Raw genomic sequence first — 20,271 nt, 5'->3', positions numbered from 1 at the left:
TTACAGCCTTCCTGCACCCTCCATATCCCAATGCTAAGGATCCCAATCCATTCTGCCTTCCCATGATTCCATCCTCGGCTCAGCACTGTTTTCCATGCTGATCATGCTAGAATGAGCTGGAGGGAGAGATGCCCCACCTATGGCCTCTCCCCTGGCAATTTTTTTAAAAAATTCTCTCCCTTCCAGGCTGCAGCTTTCTCTCCCTTTTGTTTCTTTCCTTTGTTCTTGATATATGCATGGAAAGGGAATGCCAAATAGACCCCCAGTTGAGTTCCCCTCATGGGTTTCTCACACCTGCAGCTTCAGTGGAAAACACTGACAATTTCAGGTGATTATAGCAGTGGGAGGTTATTACGGTTGGGGCACACGGAGCCTTCCCGGGCCTGATTAAATGTGGTAACAATGGAACATTTTTTCCAGCACTTGTTTTTTCCTTCATAATATGTTAGTGGCATTTACATTTTCTCCATATTTATTATGCCTTATCCTGCAGGAAATAAATGATGCAGACGTGCAGGAGCTGGTGAGAAAGTCAATCGGAAGGTTAACTATTATTCGGCAAACGTTTCCCGTGCCGCAGAATATAAGTCAGCGCTGTTTCCGTGGGAACCACCGAATATCTTCATCACTGTGTGATCCTAAGGACCCTTTCTCCCAAAACATGGAGGTATCTTCTGTTCATGGAAAGGCATTATGACTCTTCTGCTTTGTTAAAACCAGTAAAGTCTTCTCACCCATTTGGGGATGGACTTTGACTCAGTGGTAGAGCATCCACTTAGCATGCAGAAGGTCCCAGGTTCAATCCACGACATCTCCAGCTCAAAAGATCTGGCAGTAAGGGATGTGTAAGACCTCATTTGTTTGTTTGTTTGTTTGTTTGATTTCTATACTGCCCTTCCATAGGGCTCAGGGCGGTTTACATACAACAACTTGGGGGATACATGGAACAAATTAATATATAACATAAACAAATACAACAACAACAATAATCTCAATAACGCAGTTTCAGTGATCTTAAATAAACAACAATATAACAGGAACAGGACTGGTTCAGGCCATGGAGGGGATGTCTGAGGGGGACCTGTGGTCGGTCTCAAGGCAAATGCCTGGTGGAGAAGCTCCCTTTTGCAAATATCATCCAAATATCCTGAAGAATGACTGCCAATCTGAGTAGACAGTACTGATCTTGATGGACCAGTGCTCTGATTCAGTACTAGGCAGCTTCCTGTGTGTATTTCCATGTAAGTATCTCAAACTCTTCTCAGCAGCAAGAGAATTACTGTCCCATCCCCCCACCTCTAAGGTGGAAAGCAAAGGGTTAAATCCCAACTACAAAGCTGGCTAAGTTAGGTTTTATTCAGAGACGTAAGCCTTATCCCTTAGATGATTTTATTTATTTATTTCTTATTTATTTATATTTGGATTTATCCCCGCCACTCCCGAAGCCAGTCGGGCTCATGGCGGTTTACAATAAAAGAATAAAAGAGTACAATACAATGTAATAAAACGGTGCCATACAAGCCCATAAAGAGAACAACAAATTCCTCGATGGCAAGAAAAAACAAATCTAAAGAAACCCCAGTCCCTCCCCTGATCAATTCCCAATAACCACCATCATCCATTGGAAAAGAATCTGTGCCCAGTTACCAAAGGCAGTGCCTCTGCAGGGCCTATATAATGCAAGTGTGTTAGCAACTACATTCTAATGGCCTGTTATGTATTCCCTTAATCCTCAAAACTCCAATGTCACTGGCCCATAGTTGTAACTGAAGCAGCTATTCGTTGGATTTTTTAAAAAGCTGTGCACTGAATCCTTTATCACATCAAAGGCTGACATGGACAAACACACGTGCACAGAGGAGGCATTATGCAGGCAGCATTTGGCTATACCACACTTGCTGCAAAAAGATCTTTGCCTAGCCCAAAGCATTCTGGGACAGAAAAAAAGAATGCTGCTTCTCTCTGGAGTAATTTGGATGTGCTTCAAATACAAATTGGATCACGTAGTCCTTTGCCAAACAGAGAATAAAAGTAAACAAAACATGGTAGTCTGTAGTCTGTAAAACCCTGGAAATTCCTTTTAAGTCATGTATTAGGGATACAGTCCAATCATACCCCACTATCAATCAAGAAGAGTGTTTATGTGTAGGATTGCCAAATTTGGGTTGGGAAATTCCTGGAGACTGGGGGGCACCTGAAGGGCATGGGGTTTGGGGACAGAAGGGACCTCAGCACGGTGTATCCTGGGCCACACAGGGAAGGGTAGGTTATAAGAATAAAGTTCATAGAATCATAGTATCATAGAATAACAGAGTTGGAAGGTACATCATGGGTCATCTAGTCCAACCTCCTGCACTATGCAGGACACTCACAACCCTATTGCTCGTCCACTGTAACCTGCCACCCTCTTGAGCCTTCATAGAATCAGCCTCTCTGTCAGATGTCTATCCAGCCTCTGTTTAAAAATCTCCAAAGATGGAAAACCCGCCACCTCCCGAGGAAGCCTATTCCACTGAGAAACCGCTCTGTCAGGAACTTTTTCCTGATGTTTAGAAGGAATTTCTTTTGAATTAATTTCATCCCATTGGTTCTGGTCCATCCCTCCGGGGCAAGAGAAAACAACTCTGCTCCATCTTCCACATGGCAGCCTTGTTGTTATTATTATTATGAACCGCATATCCTGCAACCGCCATGTTCATGTCAGATGAAATAGATATCAAAGTATGGAATATACAGCCATACAGTCTCCCACTGGTGAGAATTCTTTGCCATCCAAATGTGGTGTATGTTTTCTGCATTTGGAGAGCAGCAAGAGACTCCTGCAAGAGAGGGAACGTTAAATCAGCCAAATGTGTCTCAGAAATCATGTTAACTTTTAGGAGCCTATACCATAATGAAAAATGCATTTTATGCAAAACAATCCATGCCTGCCTGTGTGTTAATCCCTTTAATCCTCTTTTTAATTATCTTGTTTATCTGATCTACAAGGGCAGCTTTCAGTTCATCAGCATTCAGACTATATTTTGAAAGGACCTACATCACATTTCTGGGGTTGAAATGCTCTTAATATCTTTTGAACTTGTGTTCCAGAAAGTTTTAGACAATCTTATTAGTTAAAAGTGGGGGCTTCTAATCTGGCGAGCTGAGTTTGATTCCCCGTTCCCCCACATGCAGCCCGCTAGGTGACCTTGGTCTTGTCCGAGCACTGATAAAGCCGTTCTCCTGAAACGGAATGTTAGTGGGTGGATCTGACCAGCTTTTCTACTCCATCTCACTTGGTTCCTCTTCTCACTGCAACTTTTGTCCTTGTGGGTCCCATCATTCTCTGCATAGCCTTTTTAGTGGTCAATAGGGGCCATTCTCCCTGTAGTACATAATATATAACGTACACTCCCACTCACTAATAAAAAAATGTTTAATGGCCTCTCAGGGTCACTGTCACCCCTCCAGTACATCCTGTGAGATGATGTCCATAAATCAGACTGTACAGGTGGCAGACAGCCTTATTTATATCTGCAGCCTCAGAGATATTGGAAGTCTCGAATTCAGTATCTTCTAAATGGATTCCCAGCACTTTACAGTTTTGTAAATTGTAAAGCATTCTAGCATTAACGTTCCCTGCTGGTGCAACGAGAGCTATGAAAAGATAAACAGAAAATGTTACCTAATTAGTTCTATATTCTATTTTGTAAGTTGCCTTGGCAGGGTCGCCAGCTGCTGGTGGGAGTCTAGGGAGGCAGAGAAAGGCAATAGCATTTCTGCTTTAGGAATCGTTGGAAACTCTATGGCAGCTGACAATTCCTAGAGCATACTGACAACACTTCTGGGGGAAACCTAGAAGTGATATAATATAATTGCATTATATTTTTTCCCCTCTCACCAGCTGCCAGACCAGTGGCAAGAACCTGGAGCAGGGGGGTAGCAGTTTCTCTGCCCCCACCCAGAAATCGCCATCCCTACACCTTGGGCTGCTTTCCCCAGAGACACAGCATATAATTTTTTCCTAAATAATTTAATTTCTCTAGGTGAATCATTTGCAAGGGGTGTGATGGAACAAAGAGGTAAACATTTATGCAGAATTCTTACTCCCTTCATCTTGAATAGCCACTAGATTTGAGAGGTTTGGAAAGCATTGTTTTCATCGTGGCCTGTTTTTCTCCATTCTACCTGCTGGTCCCTGTTAAGAAAGATTTTCAGCACTGAAAATTCAAGTTTCTTCTGTTTATCTTTAATTGAGCACTCATCTGAGAAAACCCTTATCGTCCAATTCACTAACCTAGCCCTATGGAACATATTGCCCTATGGAAAACTGAGGATCTTCTTACCCATAGCTGTGAAGAACCTTCCCCTATTTTGTGTATATCCTTTGTTCTCTCCTTATGGACATCTTAAATGTTTTCTTTTCGGCTCAGCACCGCACATATGGGACCATTATCCTTTCCCAAGTGCAACTTTTAATGCACACTTAGTCTTTACATTTTGTTGATACAGCTAAGGATGTCTCTTCGTCACTGCAGCACAAATGAACTAGGCTGACTGAAAGTCAGGCCTTGGAATAATAGCCAGCCACCAGGGTAGGTGAGAGTGACATTTCATGTCCCTCCAGTCCCATTAGGTCAAAAGCAGCAAGAACCGTGTTTCTGGAAGATGCTAGGAACTAGGTATGGGTGGGAGCTGAACACTCCTTTTCAGCATGCCTTGCTTAATACTACATAAAAATTATGATGTGTCCAAAAGTCAGGCTACGGAGAATAAACATTCCACCTATGCAGACTTCAGTGATGTCAGGTCATCCTCCAACCCAACGAAGTTCCAAATCACTGGAAAATGACCCCACATAGTTTACAGGCTGGGTGTTTGAGGAGACACCAACATGGTCTGGTTCTTTCTTCCACCTAAAGGTAAAGGTAAAGGTATCCCCTGTGCAAGCACCAAGTCATGTCTGACCCTTGGGGTGATGCCCTCTAGCGTTTTCATGGCAGACTCAATACGGGGTGGTTTGCCAGTGCCTTCCCCAGTCATTACCACTTACCCCCCAGCAAGCTGGGTACTCATTTTACTGACCTCGGAAGGATGGAAGGCTGAGTCAACCTTGAGCCAGCTGCTGGGATTGAACTCCCAGCCTCATGCGCAGAGCTTTCAGACTGCATGTCTGCTGCTACCTTACCACTCTGCGCCACAAGATGCCTTGTCGAGAATGTCACTGGCCCTCAGTCTAGATTGATCTACAAGTATTGGCAACAGTATTCATGTGACGTCTATCTCCTACAATCCCATGCAGCTGCATGTTACATTTTTCTCTGCATTATGCTTCATGTAAGCACAAAGTTCATAGTATAAGCCAGGGGTAGTCAAACTGCGGCCCTCCAGATGTCCATGGACTAATTCATGGACATCTGGAGGGCCGCAGTTTGACTACCCCTGCCTTTGGGAGGGAGGGGGTATCCTCTCTGAAGTTCTGCAAATAACAAGTACAAAAACTTTAATCTTTTAGTTCCTAGCAGGGCCATTATTGAACATTGCATCTGTTCTATTCCTTCCTCCTGTCTCTGTTCTCCAAGAGAACACTATAGCTTCTGAGAAACATGCAATAAAACAGTATCAGCCATTGAATTATATGGTGCATTAAGAAACCTGTTGTGTTTAGGTAGAAGAGCAATAAATATATAAAGCAATCTTTCAGCAGCTGCCCTACAATGTGTTCTGAGGTGACAAGGATTAATGCAGCAGTCTTCTGAGTTCACAGGAAGAGTCTTCACAGATGCAGAAATTAACTTTCATTTATGAATTATCTATGACTGAATGTGTTGTAAGTACTCATCTGTACTATTGCTAAAGGCTTAAAATATTTGTTGAATGACTGTTGATCTCTGTTCTCTGGAGCCCCATTAACATTTGATAGATGCTCCACAAAATTGCTCCTAAATTAACAAATATGTACATCGATATAAACTGTGATAAAGTCTCAGTATCTTCTAATGTAAACTTATGGAAGCTACAGTGGAAAAAAATATTCCATGGAAGAATAATGACCAGGGAAACGGGAATAATTTATATCCTAAGTTTTCTCATTAGTGATCACACTGTGTTTGCTTTCTCATCTATGCTTTCTCATCTATGCCGTGTTGTCATTAGAATAAGCTCTTGAAAATGAAATGTTTTCCAGGCCCTCCAGCTCGTTAGTAAGCCTGCTAAAGTCAGATGCCAAAAAATAGTTCATTCCAATTTTGTATTTCAGTGGCACACACACACACACATACACACATAATTCTGCAGCAATTATGCTGTGTGTTTTAATTTAACAAGCATAGGTATAAAGAATACTAAATGAGTTAGGATTTCAAAGAAATACAATTTCAGATCTTGAATTAAGTCGGGTTTATAGAGCTTTAACCAAAGACTTATCAATGAATTATCCCTCTCTTTGAAAAAAAGTTCAGTGCAAACTAGGTTAGGGATATACATTTGGCAGTTTAGTCCATCTCCTACAACCTTACAGTCTTACAGACATGCCTCTGTACATCCTTATAATATTCCTTCTCCATCAATACCAGTCCAGACTAGGCTCAGCAACTACCATGTCAGGGACATGGGGAACGCCATGTGCACTGCAACATTACTACCCAAAAAACCTAAAAGTGGTGTTAATACCGCTCTAGAAATCTCTGGGAACATTATGGTTACCCTATAGGGCAGGCTTTCTCAACCTGGGTTTCATGAAACCCTGGGATTTCTTCATGGTCCTGAAAGGGTTTCCTGGATGGGTGACAGTTAATTCATTTATCCATGCATGCATGCATGCATGCATGCATACAAACAGTAGTGATTAGCATGACCCAGGTTCAGATCCCCACTCTGGCAGAGAAGCTCACTGAGTGACATGGGGCAAGGCACTAGCTTCATTTCCCTCACAGGTTGTTGTTGTTGTGATGATAAAGTTCTGAAGGGAAAACAGTTTGAAAGCTAATTTGAATCCCCACTGAGGAGAAAACCAGGCAATAAATAAATACATAAATAATAGAAATCAACACTCCAGATCATAGCAGGATAAGATACAATGGGAACAGGCTCATATTTTCTGGGAAGGTTCATTGACCAACCAGAAATTCCAGCGAATAAGTATGCACTGTAGGGCTGCCAGCTCTCCAGCCAAGGCAAGGGGGAGACTGGCAGGGGGACTTACCAGGAGAAAAAGGAAGCCATGACATGACATGGCAAGAGTTCCAGCATGCACAGAAGAAACTTCACCACATTGCTGGTGATACCACCAGGGCCATTCTCCTCTCCTGGTAAGTCTCTCTCCCATTCCCTGCTGTTTGTGAGGAAGAACCTGACAACTTCCATGCATTAGCATAAAGAGGTGCTGACCATTTCACTTTATACTCTTCTGTACATGTTGGCAGGAAACATGAGTACATCCAATGTATGTATGTATAACACATGTGCTTTTAGCCCCCCCCCCCCAGGGCTATTGGTTGGCTCCTGTGTGGAACAGGTGCTTGGACTCGATGGACCGGTCATCTGATCCAGCAGGACTCTTCCTTTATTCTTAAGTTCTTATGTATATCTGATTGTAGATTCGTTCACCATAACTTGTGAACAGGGCTCGCGCTTGAGCATGGAGAGAGGGGATTGCCAGCAGCGGCCGCAAACACTTTGCATGCAAAGTGTGTTTTACCGCAATCTCATATGGAGTCCCTGAGACCCGCTCGCTTTCCAAGGCGTGTGGCACTCTGCTCCTCATAGCAGTGCATTAAAGTTAATGAAAGTCGAAGTGATGACAGCAGAGAGACAAGCCGCTTATGAATCTTGCCAGCACGAGCATGCTGGCTGTTCGCAATCAATTTTTAATCTCTCCGACAGATTACCAACCTCTACATATATGATACGGTGCTTTTGCTGGCAAACGCTTTCCATAAGAAGCTGGAGGACCGGAAGTGGCACAGCATGGCAAGCTTGACCTGCATTAGGAAGAACTCGAAACCGTGGCAAGGAGGGAGGTCCATGTTGGATACAATCAAAAAGGTATTGTCCCCAAATGCTCTTTTCCCCCCACGAGGGGCAATTTCTCTTTCTTGCATTTTCACTTTTATGAAATGTACTTTTGCATCTATAATGCTGAACCTTTAAAAACATCAACTTTCAATTGGTATTCAGAATTTAGGAGTATACTCTTTGATGATTTGCATTTATTTTAGTTTGTGGTTTGTTTTTTCTCTTAATAACTCAAAAGAACTCCACAAGTTCTTTCTTACATTTCTTTTTTTGCATATACAAACTTGACATTCGATATTGCCTATCAAGGATTTTACCATCTTTGTGTGTCAGGATGGAGTTCTTTAGGATGTTTCTCACCACAAAGGCAGATTGTAAGAGGAAGACTGGGGGATCTTTCATGTCAGCCTCCAGGTAGGGCATGGGGATCCCACAGATTGACAGCTCATCTCCAGACTACAAAGTTGTCTCCTGGAGAAAATGGGCACTTTGCAGGGTGGACTCTATGGCATTGGATCCCAATGAGATCCCTGTACTCCCAGGGCTCCATCCCCAAATCTCCAGGAGTTTCCCAGCCTGGATCTTGCACTTTACCCCCCTCCCCCATACTTCACCAGGGTTGACCTGACAGATACAGAGTTTGAAGGCTAAGTGGCAGAGCACCTACTTATCTTGCACAAGATCCCAGGTTCAATCCCTCTCTTATCCAGTTAAAAAAACAAACAAAAACAAAAAACCCAGTAGTAGTTGATGTGAAAGACCTTGACTTCAGATCCTGGGCTGATTCTGCACTTACTTTGTTTATTCCATTGTGGATCCTGCTGAATTCAGATCGATTTGAACTCGGGTCTTCCTCTATCCTCTCCCTCCCCATTGAAACAGAAAAGTGTTCTGCATGTGATTAGAGAAGCTCAAAAGGGGATGGGGAGCCAAGAGCAGCAGGAGCATCTTTCTTTTCTTGAAGCGGGGGGGGGGGGAGAGGATTGGAGACAGCAGAGGAGGGGGGGGAACCAAGAGGCAAATCTCTGCTGAGTGAAGTTAGGACTTCTGGAGCCTCTGCTGAGAGAAGTTAGGGCTTCCCCTTTAAGAGAAACCTTGCAGCTTATGAATGAGGAAGCCTTTGAACTGACACCCTGGCCAATCAGGGCTACGTTGGAGGCTCAAGGCAGCTAGTTAGCTCGGGACAAGCAGAGAGCTGCACCTTTAGTCATGCCGATTTTTCAAATATTGAGGGTTATATCCACTCCAGGATACTGCGGGGAAAAGCTAGGGTCACTCCAGATCAATCATGCTTGTTGCAGAAGGGAAATTTAAATCAGCCAAAATAAAAATGGAAATCGCATTCAGTGGATACGGCAGGGACTGAATCGACCTGGGATTGGAATAAAAGCTCCATGCAGATTCAGCCCTGGAGAACTGCTGCCAGTCAAAGTCAACAATACTGATCTTGATAGACCAAGGATCTAATTCCTTGTGAGGCAGGTTCATGTTTGTATGCAGGAATCCTTGTGTAGTCCAAGAGCTATTTACATAGGTGATGAAATTACATCTGTTCTATGCAACACACTTCTTAACTGTAAACTAGAAATGAGTATCCACAGAGTCATTTTGTTTGTTGCCCTGTATCTTCTTTTAAAACTTTGCTTAGCTTTGGTTTTTTTTAATGTTTATCAATGTGACATCAGTTCATTCAGTATGAGGATTTTGCACTTTGGAAAGCTCTTCAGTGCATGCAGTCCTTTGCTCTGTCAATCCTGCTAATGTTTCTAGTTTGTCACCTACTATCCTCTGCCTTTTAAAAGGGGGATAATTAATCAAAGAAACAAACAAACTCCTCCTTCCCTTTTCAGCACTCTTTCAGTGGGATGATTCATGTGTGAGGCAATTCTCCTTGCAATGTGAAGAGAAATGGCAGGCCAGATGGGAGGCGAAAGCAGCAGCAAAAGACTAAGGAAAACTAAAGATCCCTCTTGCGAATGCTTTGAAAGATATGGAGGCTCAAGAACATTAAACAAGTTTAGGTTTTCTTACTTGTTGACATTAAAAAATGAGTTTAGGAAAGCATCTAAAAAAAAAAAAGTCCATACCTTTGAAATATTGATAGGGCCAGATGCAAAGTCCAAGATGCATATCTAGCACAGTTCCAGGGATCCTGGTCAGCCCCCACGTCTCAGACTTGCATTTGATTGTTCCCACAGGGTAAAAATGAACTTTGCTATGCATATTTGCAAAGCACCAATAAAAAGATACAGTTTAAGAAGGTAATAACAGAGTTGGCTCTTTATCCCTTTTATTTCTCATTGTTATTGTTATTTTTGGATCTGGAATGGGCAATGGCTCAGTAGCAGAGCATCAGCATAGCATGCAGAGAGTCTCTGGTTCAATCCCCAACATCTCCAATTAACTGGCTGTAGGTGAAGCCTTACACATTGGAGAGAACCACTGCAAGTCTGAGCAGACAATAATGGCTTTAGTTGATCAAGGATCTGATTCCTGTGTCATGGTATTGATTGGCTAAGGCTCCTGATCTTAATTCCTGTCTCAGTGTTGATTGGCTGAAGCATGTGGTCTCACTACCTGCCTCAGTGTTGATTGGATGAGTCTTGTGATCTCACTTCCAATCTCAGTGTTGACTGAGTCTTGTCTCACTTCCTGTCAGTATTGATTGGCTGAGGCTTGTGGTCCCACTTCCAGTTTCAGTGTTGATTGGCTGAGGCTTGTGATCTCATTTCCTTTCTCAGTGTTGATTGGCTGAAGTTTGTGGTCTGACTTCTTTTCTCAGTGTTGATTGGCTGAAGTTTGTGGTCTGACTTCTTTTCTCAGTGTTGATTGGCTGAAGTTTGTGGTCTGACTTCCTTTCTCAGTGTTGATTGGCTGATGCTTGTGATATCAATTTATGTCTCAGTGATGACTGGCTGAGGCTTGTGATCTCACTTCTTTTCTCAGTGTTGATTGGCTGAGGCATATGATCTCACTTCCTGTCTCAGTGTTGATTGGCTGAGACTTGGGATCTCACTTCCTGTCTTAGTAGTGATTGGCTGATGCTTGTGATCTCACTTTCTGTCTCAGTAATAATTGGCTGAGGCTTGTGCTCTCACTTCACACTGAATTTTTTTTGAAAGAGAGGAATGATTCATCGATAAATCTTTGGCATTAGGCATTATGTGACCCCCCTTTAGAGTCAGTATCCATTTATTTCTTTGTCAAATTCCTCTCACAAGGATAAGATTTTTCTTTTCTGAAACAAAATTTCCCCGACTTACATTGTTTATCAAATCATGTTTTGTCTTGTAAAAATGGAAATTGTGCATAAATAAATTTGTAATATGAGAAAGAAATTGTAATCTGTTATGACTTAAAAAGCCTAATGCTTGAGTCACATTACCTTAGGTTTCTTTCTTTGATAGCAACATAAATGTATGTTATAAGGTAGTAGGATGGTACTAGTCCATTCCATTCTGGCATGTTGAAGAAAAAACACCTTTCTTAATAAGACTTCCTTGTCCAGTTGAAGAAAAGAATTTTGTTAAATACAGCATTTTTGTTCTTTGTGCTATAGCAATATTAAACTGCAGATGTACTTTCTTTCTTGCGCTATAGCAAAACTAATCCTTTATTTGGTTTGTTCAGTCATGGCTGTCCATTCATTCTGCTGGAATTTCTCCTAGAGAGACAAAATAATTGTTGTTTGTTTTATGCAAGCATTCAAAGAGAAATAGTTAGAGTCAGTAGATTCTTATGATGAAACAGTCCAAGTTGTTCCCTAAAAGAAATACTGGGAGGAGACTCTATGAATACTGGGAGGAAACTCTCTGAGTTTGGGCCTGAATGCAGCCCCTTTCCTTAATGAATTACTTTTTGCCTGCAGAGGTTTCGCATCCAAAGTAATCTGTATTTAAATCACACATGATATATAAAACTGACCCTTATGTTTAGAGCTCCAGGTCGGTGGAAACACAGACAGCAGCAACGGGGCTTTGCTTGCCAGATACAGCTTTTCCTTGGTGTTTCTTAGTGGAAATAATCGATTTCTAATCTCTTTTCTGGTTTCAAACTATTACCACTGGGCTTTTGCTTTTTAATGGTTCTCCTTCAGGGTGGCATTTGTTTTACTTTGTCAAAGCCCACAAATTCTGTACTTCATAAATAATAGCAATCGTACTTTCCAGAGGTTCCGACAGAACTCTGGCTAATAGCACAGTAACTAATTCTCTCTCTGCATTTGACAGCTGGAGAGTTTACAGACAAGACCTTTTAGCCTTCCGATAAAATGCTGTGCATAATCTGTAGATCTATTTTTCCCTTCTTTTTTCAGAATACCCATCAGATAGCCTGTCATCTGCAAATAAAGATGACCGCAAAGGAATGTTTTACTATCAATGTGGCTGCTTCCTATCAGAAAACTGTGATTTTCCATGTGGTTAATCGTTATTAAAGGCTAGTGGTACAATCCAGAGCCACTAAAGTTAGTGGGAGTTTGAGATGGTAGTATGTTGTGGACTGCATGCTTGTTTGGTGAGTAGGGTTGGGAGCCTTCAGATGGGGCCTGGATATCTCCAGACTCCAGCGATATGTTCTTGTGGAAAAAATTGCTTGCTTGGGAAGATGGAATCTGGAGCATTTGATCCTCGCTGAGGCCCCTCCCCAACTTTGACCTCCCCAAACTCTACCCCCAAATCTCCAGGTCTTTCCCAATCTGAAGTTGACAATTCTTGGTGAGCCAATACAATGGCTACTTTGCCTTGTTTCATAGCTTCCCCTTCCGATGTGGATGCATAATTTGGCAATTGCAGTTTTGAGAAATATAGTCCAATCCATTCCATGCAAATTAAGTTATAATTTATTGTGATGACCAAAATTAGGTGCCCTAGTTATGGGGGATTCAGGGAGAGGATGTTGTAGGTGTGCAAACAGTGGCTGGCTCAGATTGTCAGATATTCCAGAAGTGGCTGATGGTTGTATTTCCAAGCATAGACCTTGAGAAAGCTTCTGTACCTCTCATAAAAGGACAAATTCAGCGAAGTGTGATTTTTCCATCTTTGTAAAAGGGGGGAGAAGTGTATTTCCCCCCCTTCTTTGTATAGACGGAAGGTCTCTCCGAGTTTGTTCTGAGTTACATTCACAGCATGGGAGCCATTGTGCATACTTTTCTATTGTATCCCTATGAAAACACAAGAAGCCCTGGAACCCCAGGAAGAATATACAACCTGTATTGGTCTAGCTTCTCGAGAGGACAATATGAGATGAGTAGCTAGCTTGTGAACTCCAAGCAGAAAGACTAACTTGTTCTTTCAAATGCGTTTTGAAAAAAAACACGTCTGATATCATTTCTGGAAAATGAAAAGAGGTCTTGCTTTCCAAACACTTTCTGGAAGAGAATGCCTAGCTTAGTTGCCATTGCAGTAAATGTCTTTTGGTTATTACCGTCATCATTTGACAGCACAAGAAGCAGCATCCATTAATTGGCCATTAAAAACATATAGATTGCTTGGACAATCTTCATTCACAAGAACAAGCGATTGCACTAGAGACTGATAAATTGATGGTAAGGAAAGAAAGTATCTGCATATTCCAAGCAAAACGAATGCTCATCTTTGCAAACAAACAACTGAATATCCACACAGTGCTATGGCAGGTGGGGGGTGGGAGTGGGGGTTGTAATTCCAAAACTGCCCCAATGTGACACACTTCTGCCCATAAACTCCTAGAAGTCTCCTTTAGCTCCTGTGAGCATAACTGTGCATTCATGTCCAAATTAATACCTCCCTCCCAAACACTTTCATCACATGAGGTCACAAAAATGAATGGAAGTTCCATTTGTTTTCCTGTGGAAGGGCAGTCAGGTTAAGAGAGTCCAAGGTGGCCAGAGGCAGGAGCAGATAGAAAAGCAATCCTGAATTATATGAAACTGTCACTGAAGCTTTCTCATTAACAAAGTCAAATAGACCTTTTAAAGAAAACAATTCTGTGAATTCTTCTTTCTTTCCATAGTGTTTCTATCAATCAGTGATAGTGGTTTGGGAAGGGAACCCTCATCTCTGTCTCTCAGATGCCAGCCTCTGCCTGTGCTGCTGTTCTACTGCCTGGCTTCCTGGGATAGCATGTTTCATACTATAAAGGCCCTGTTGCCCGTCTGCTTGGGGCTCCCAAATTCCAGGCCATCTGGATGGGGTGGGGACACCAGATGCAATCACTGCCTGTGCCCACTATATAATATTGAATGCCTGGGGGAGGGCGGTACCCGGATGTCTCCCTGATCCCACTCTGTGATGCTGTCAGCCTTCTTGGAGTGCCAATGGTCCATTTCTCTGCATACAAGAAGCCCCTTGTGTCTTTCAATAGTACAGCATCTGTCAATTCATACTCTTTTATTTTAATGGCCTATAAATGTTGAACCTTTCCTCTGATCTGTTGGAAACTTTGGAACTAAGCAATTTTGGATGAGATGTACAATCTCTGAAATTTTCACCGGTGTTGAGTGGAAAATATCCAGAAATATTTCCCATTCAAACCAGCGGCATTGCAAACAACTGTATTTACAGCAATAAATATGAATATTGCTAAAAACAACAATAATGGGAACAGACATCACACTTTTGAGCCAAGTATCCAGTCTGGGCCCTTGACAACAGCCATGCATTTCATCTTAAATTATGTTCCTGAGCCACAAGCTCACTGGACAGCCATTGGATTTCATGCCCTTCAAAGCCGCACTGGATTTAAGTAGCGTATTGACTTATCCTGCCAATAAAATGCAGTGCTGTTTGCAAACACAAATATTCTTTCCAACATCTAAGTAAAAGTTTCTTCAGCTATAGGTACACTTTCTTGCATGCATAAAAATCAGTGACACCATGTTTTATCAATACAAGCATTTCAGATGATGAACATATCTATCTTTTAATTTACCAAGAAAGTTCCTGGTGGACCAGAGAAGGTTCCTGGAGTCCCTGAAGGTCCACAGGTGGCCAGGAGCAAGTTCTTTTAGTACCACAGGGTCCTCCTCAGCTGGATCCCATTGTGCCCTTGTTTGTGATATGGCTGTTGTAACAATCCATAGACACAATTATCTCCCATAAGGAAGGGATGCATAGCCTTGAGAATGTGGCCAGCATAGTATTTACCTGTTTTTGACTTTTTAATGACAGAAATTATTTCAGAGATGGATATTAGTTGTTTCAGTATTCCTTATGTGCTAGATCAAGATGAGTAGTTGTCTACAGCAGCAGAAAAGACCAAGAACCCAGTAGCACCTTAAACTCTAACAAAATTTGTGGCAAGGTATGAGCTTTCATGAGTAACTGAAGAAGTGAGTAGTAACTCACAAAAGCCTGCCACAAATTCTGTTAGTCTTTAAGGTGCTACTGGTCTCTTACTCTTTGCTTATGAGCTAGAGGTAACTTAAGGATGGAATAAGAGATCCTATTAAAAGAAGAAGAAATGGCCGGAAATACCGAACTGCATTCAATGCAATATAAGTCCAGCGAAATTAGTAAAAGTCGTGTCGGACTTAAAATGCATATGCAATCATACATCTGCAACGGCAAGGAAAGGTAATAAATTAGATTAGCTGAAGCTTTTGAAAACAATAAATCTATCCACATATTTCTTGCTTTGGATTGGATGCCTCCCCCCTGGCCCTATTTCCATCACTCAGGCATGTGACAATTTCCCCATTAGTCAGTAAAGAGACTGCAAGAACTCAGTGAATAGGGTCGTAATATGAAATAATGATAGTGCTAGAAAATATCAATTTCCATTTGTAATCCATGTAAATTATTAAAGCAAGGCTTATAGCAACGATATAAGCTAAAGAAAAATGATGCCACAGCATTGCGTGTATCTAGCCCCTAGGTCTTTCCACTCACATTTGTTTAGGTTACTGACAAACAGGAGGCTTTGGTGTGCCCTGTGGAAATGGGGGCCATGTACCACCTCCAATGCCTCATGCATCATCTGTGGGTCTGACAGCTAAATTCTGATTTCGGACTTTTTATTGTCAATGATGGATAGTGATGAGTTATGAAGTAGAAAAGGCAAAGCTTGATATTTCAGCTAACCGATTGGGGTTAGAAAAATTGTGTTTTGGCTTGTAGATGCAGTAAATTAGATATGGAAGACACTAATAGAGAATAAATGCACAGCACAATGGTTTTGTTTATGCCATCTCTGTCGTAAGTGTCTCGTCTTTAAGAAAAAGGGTCAACATTTTTAAGAAGAAAGAGTATGGGAAAGGTAAAATATTCTGTCAGTTGCCAGTAAACTTTCCTATGCCCACAGAAAAGCTGATCGAATCCAACCCAGTGCCACCTTATAATGCAGAAGTGGGGCAGCAAGGCTCAACATTGAGTGCTGCCCCATGTCAAAATTCTCCACTTGTGTAAACCTCCCAGAGCAGAGATAACAGTGCTAGTCTAGTTGTCACCAAAAGTTACTAAATTTCTATATAATGGCATTTTGTACATGAAGAGCATGTTCAAACAGTTTCCGCCACATCTACATTCTCAAGTGGAACAGTACTTGGAGGAATATTTGAAATGATTCTGTCACATCTGACGAAGTAGAAGAAGTAGAAGTAGAAGAAGAGTTGGTTCTTACATGCTGCTTTTCTCTACCCGAAGAAGTCTCAAAGCGGCTTACAATCCCTTTCCCTTTCCTCTCCCCTTTGAGGGAGATGAGGCTGAGAGAGCCCTGATATTACTGCTTGATCAAAACAGTTTTATCAGTGCTGTGGCAAGCCCAAGGTCACGCAGCTGGCTGCATGTGGGGGAGAGCAGAACCAAACTGGCTCGCCAGATTATAAGTCCATGCTCCTCACCACTAGAACTCGCTGGCTTTTGAGATATCCATATATGGGAATGAGCTGCTCAGCCACCAATTGAGATGGTGAGCAATGACATCACACCTGTGCAGATGTGTTCCAGTTGTTTTGGCCAAGGGCACAGAGAGAGGAACAGAGAGGATGCTAACAAGAGGAGCAGTAACTGCATTACTCTCTTGGCATTTTATCTATAAGTCTATTAGAGTCGTACTCTTCCGACCCATTAGCTTTCAAAAATGCTGATCACTTTGGTGATGTGCTTTGCTTTTATCTAGCAAGTTCAGTTACCAGACTTCAGTAAGCCCTTACAGAACATAAGTTGTGATGCACATCTCTCAACCAGAACTGTTAGATTGCTGGCTTCTAAGGTCTTATCAGCATAACTTGCAGGAGATGTCTAGTTGAGTAGAATGCTTAAGTCTTTGTCAAGTGTTCTGTCTTTGTTTTTAAGGGTCAGGAATAGCTTCCAGCTATGAAGAAGAGTTCAGGCAGATCCAAGAGGCAAAATCTGGAATCAGGGACACTGTCAAGGATAGCATGGCAAAACAGCAAGGAAAGCAGGGTAGCTTAAAGAAAATATAGGAGGCAGTCAGGTATAGGTAGGTAATGTATGAATATATGTCAGAGTGCTCACAGGGAAATCCAGTGCGGCATTACTCCATCCAGTTAAAACAATGGGCTGCATTAGGATTCCACTGTTAGTTTCATGAACTGGAACCTGAAGGCCATTCTGTCAAAGTGTTGAAGAAACTTTGGACTTAAGTTCTTGAACAGCAGTCTTTTGTTGTATGTGATCCATCATATCAGACACTAACTTAAAAGTAGGTTGTGATAGAAAGAAGCATAACTCAGTGCTAAAACAAAAACATTTAAAATCTCTGTGGGCTTTGAGTAGATTGGGGGGTTGATGAAAATAGCTCTTTATATGGTTTTTTTTTTCTTCCTCAGGGCCTCCCTTGACTTGGGTAGAGAAGGGACCAAGCCCTATGAAGATAGGTTGATGAATGTTCAGCCTGGAGAAAAAGAGGTTGACAGGGGACATGATAGCCCTCTTTAAGTATTTGAAAGGTTGTCATTTGGAGGAGGGCAGGATGCTGTTTCCGTTGGCTGCAGAGGAAAGGACGCGCAGTAATGAGTTTAAACTACAACGATATAGGCTAGATATTAGGAAAAAATATTTCACAGTCAGAATAGTTCAGCAGTGGAATAGGCTGCCTAAGGAGGTGGTGAGCTCCCCCTCACTGGCAGTCTTCAAGCAAAGGTTGGATACACACTTTTCTTGGATGCTTTAGGATGCTTTGGGCTGATCCTGGGTTGAGTAGGGGGTTGGACTAGATGGCCTGTATGTCCCCTTCCAACTCTATGATTCTATGATTCAAAGTGTGTTCTGAAATGCTGTGCTTTCCAGATGTGTGGGACCCCAGTTGGTATTGGGACCATGGCTCATGGAGGCAGGGGGCTTAGATCTTTGTACAGTAGTTCTAACCTGAACTGTGCCTGGGAAGCACAGCACTTCAGTACACCCAGACTAGAGAGGACATCCCTGGGGAAAATATAACATGTAATTAAGTCCTGAGTTTCCTAACTGGAACTGGTGCTGGAATAATAATGCAGATGTTGATAAAAGATAATTTTCTTGGCCCTAGGCTTATGTTGCATTTCTGGGCTTCCTCATTAAAGTTCTAATACATGGCACTATTTACTTAATATCTGTGGTTCTTTTAATCATTGTTTGTGGACAATTTTTCCAAGGTGTAATACGTAAGTGCAAAATAATACAATTTTGTGTTTAAGGTTAAAATGTTGTCTGGAATACCATGTTTCAGTTCGTACGCTTGGCTGAGGTCAGTATTAGCAATGAGAAGAGCAATCACTTTCTAGTTGAGCCAGATCTGACATTTTAAATATGTATATTCTTCAGAGGAAAGACGCTAAGTTATCTTGTTACAAAGTTCTTTGCTGTCATCTAACAAATGCTGCTTTGGATCTTATTCAGTCTTGCATGACTTCAACTGCTACTTGACATTGAAATAAAAATTAAATTGTAACTATTATTAATTTGCAAAGAATGACTTTTAAAAAAATCTAATAGGATTTCCCCCCCTGGGAAGACATCAACAGAATACACACAGAGAGATGTCACTGTACAGCATTTTTCTTTTGGGATGTTGTCCCCTGCAGACAACTAAAATTGTGTCCCAAATTTTCTTTCTCTATTCAGAAAACCATGCAGTATTGATTATAGAACAGTCCCACAAACATTTATTGATTTTTGTAATTTGGGGTTGGTCTTTGATCATCCAAAACAATGCATATTCTGCAAACAGTCCCTTGGCTATCCATTTGTTACCGGGCTCAGTTTAAGGTATTGGCTTACAAATTCATTACCTTCATTACTTTGATTTTTCAGGCTTTGAGGATCCCCAGAAGTGGTCAGCTGGCCACATCTCCCTGCCATACCCCCCAGAAATAACGTCACCACTCATGCCCATTACTCTCCTTTCACTCTCTCTCCCCGCCTTTACTATTTCTATGGTGGCTACACCTCATGTTGGCTAGAAAGAATGGCAGGAGCTGAGAAAATAGCCCAGACCTCCCAAACTATGCTCTCCCCCCCCCATTTGATTTTTAAACCCATGACCTAACCACCAATTCCTCTGGGTGGAGGCAGCCGCTTCTCTAGCTTGTGTCCAAGTCCATTAAGGTAGGAGGGGAAAGACTGTGGACCCCCTCTGAAGTTCCCATTGATCTCCAGGGGTCCATGGACCCCTGGTTGGGAATCCCTGTTCTAGGCTGTCTTAAGTCTCTCTCTCTCTCTCAGCCTCCCATCTGTAAAATGACATAATGGCTTATGTAACCGGGTCATTGTAATGACTATAAAAAAATAATGTACTTGAAGCACTTGGAATACAGAAGGCTGGATGAGTATCGTTAATACTGTATGTTTCTCCACTTCGGATCTTAAATATCTTTACTGTTTCACAAGGCAGGTGGAGAAAGATTGCAGATTTCATAACGTCCTCAATTACTCCTGAACTGCATTTTGTACAAATAAAGGCATAGATATGGCTAAATTTTATTTCCTCCTTTTTTCATGCACTCAGGGCGGAGTGAATGGCTTAACGGGTGAACTGGAATTTGCAGAAAATGGCGGTAATCCCAACGTTCTGTTTGAAATCCTGGGGACCAACTATGGGGAAGAACTTAGCAGAGGAATCCGCAAAGTAAGACCTCATTCTTGTATGATATGGAATACTGGGTTTAAATAACTTTTGGCATTTGACACTCATTCTCAAATGAATTGAGAACTGGAACTGAACATTCTGATGGGGCAAACCATCCTAGGAATATTTTGGACTTTGGCTAAAACACTACAATTTCTTAAGAAGCTTACGCACATTGTGTAAGATATAGCAACTGCCTGGTATTTTTTCTCAAGAGGAGGAGTGGGTAAC

The 20,271-nt window shown here is 41.9% G+C and overlaps 1 protein-coding gene across 8 annotated transcripts in view; it reads left to right on the top strand.

The window, feature by feature from the left end:
* GRID2 (glutamate ionotropic receptor delta type subunit 2) overlaps nt 1–20,271 on the top strand; it is an 857,916-nt gene that overhangs the window by 559,782 nt on the left and 277,863 nt on the right. For all 8 annotated transcript variants that reach the window (XR_013224929.1, XM_077300873.1, XM_077300872.1 and 5 more), the window contains 3 exons: nt 494–667; nt 7,864–8,025; nt 19,921–20,040. Coding sequence is in view for 7 of the 8 variants with exons in the window: in XM_077300873.1 (XP_077156988.1) it covers nt 494–667; nt 7,864–8,025; nt 19,921–20,040 (456 nt within the window). In the remaining variant the exon portion in view is untranslated. The remainder of the gene's footprint in view (nt 1–493; nt 668–7,863; nt 8,026–19,920; nt 20,041–20,271) is intronic.

Source organism: Paroedura picta, chromosome 10 (assembly GCF_049243985.1).
Source record: "Paroedura picta isolate Pp20150507F chromosome 10, Ppicta_v3.0, whole genome shotgun sequence".
Lineage (NCBI taxonomy): Eukaryota > Metazoa > Chordata > Lepidosauria > Squamata > Gekkonidae > Paroedura > Paroedura picta.
Note: the sequence above shows the minus strand (reverse complement) of the source record. Positions and strands in the feature narration are given on the sequence as shown.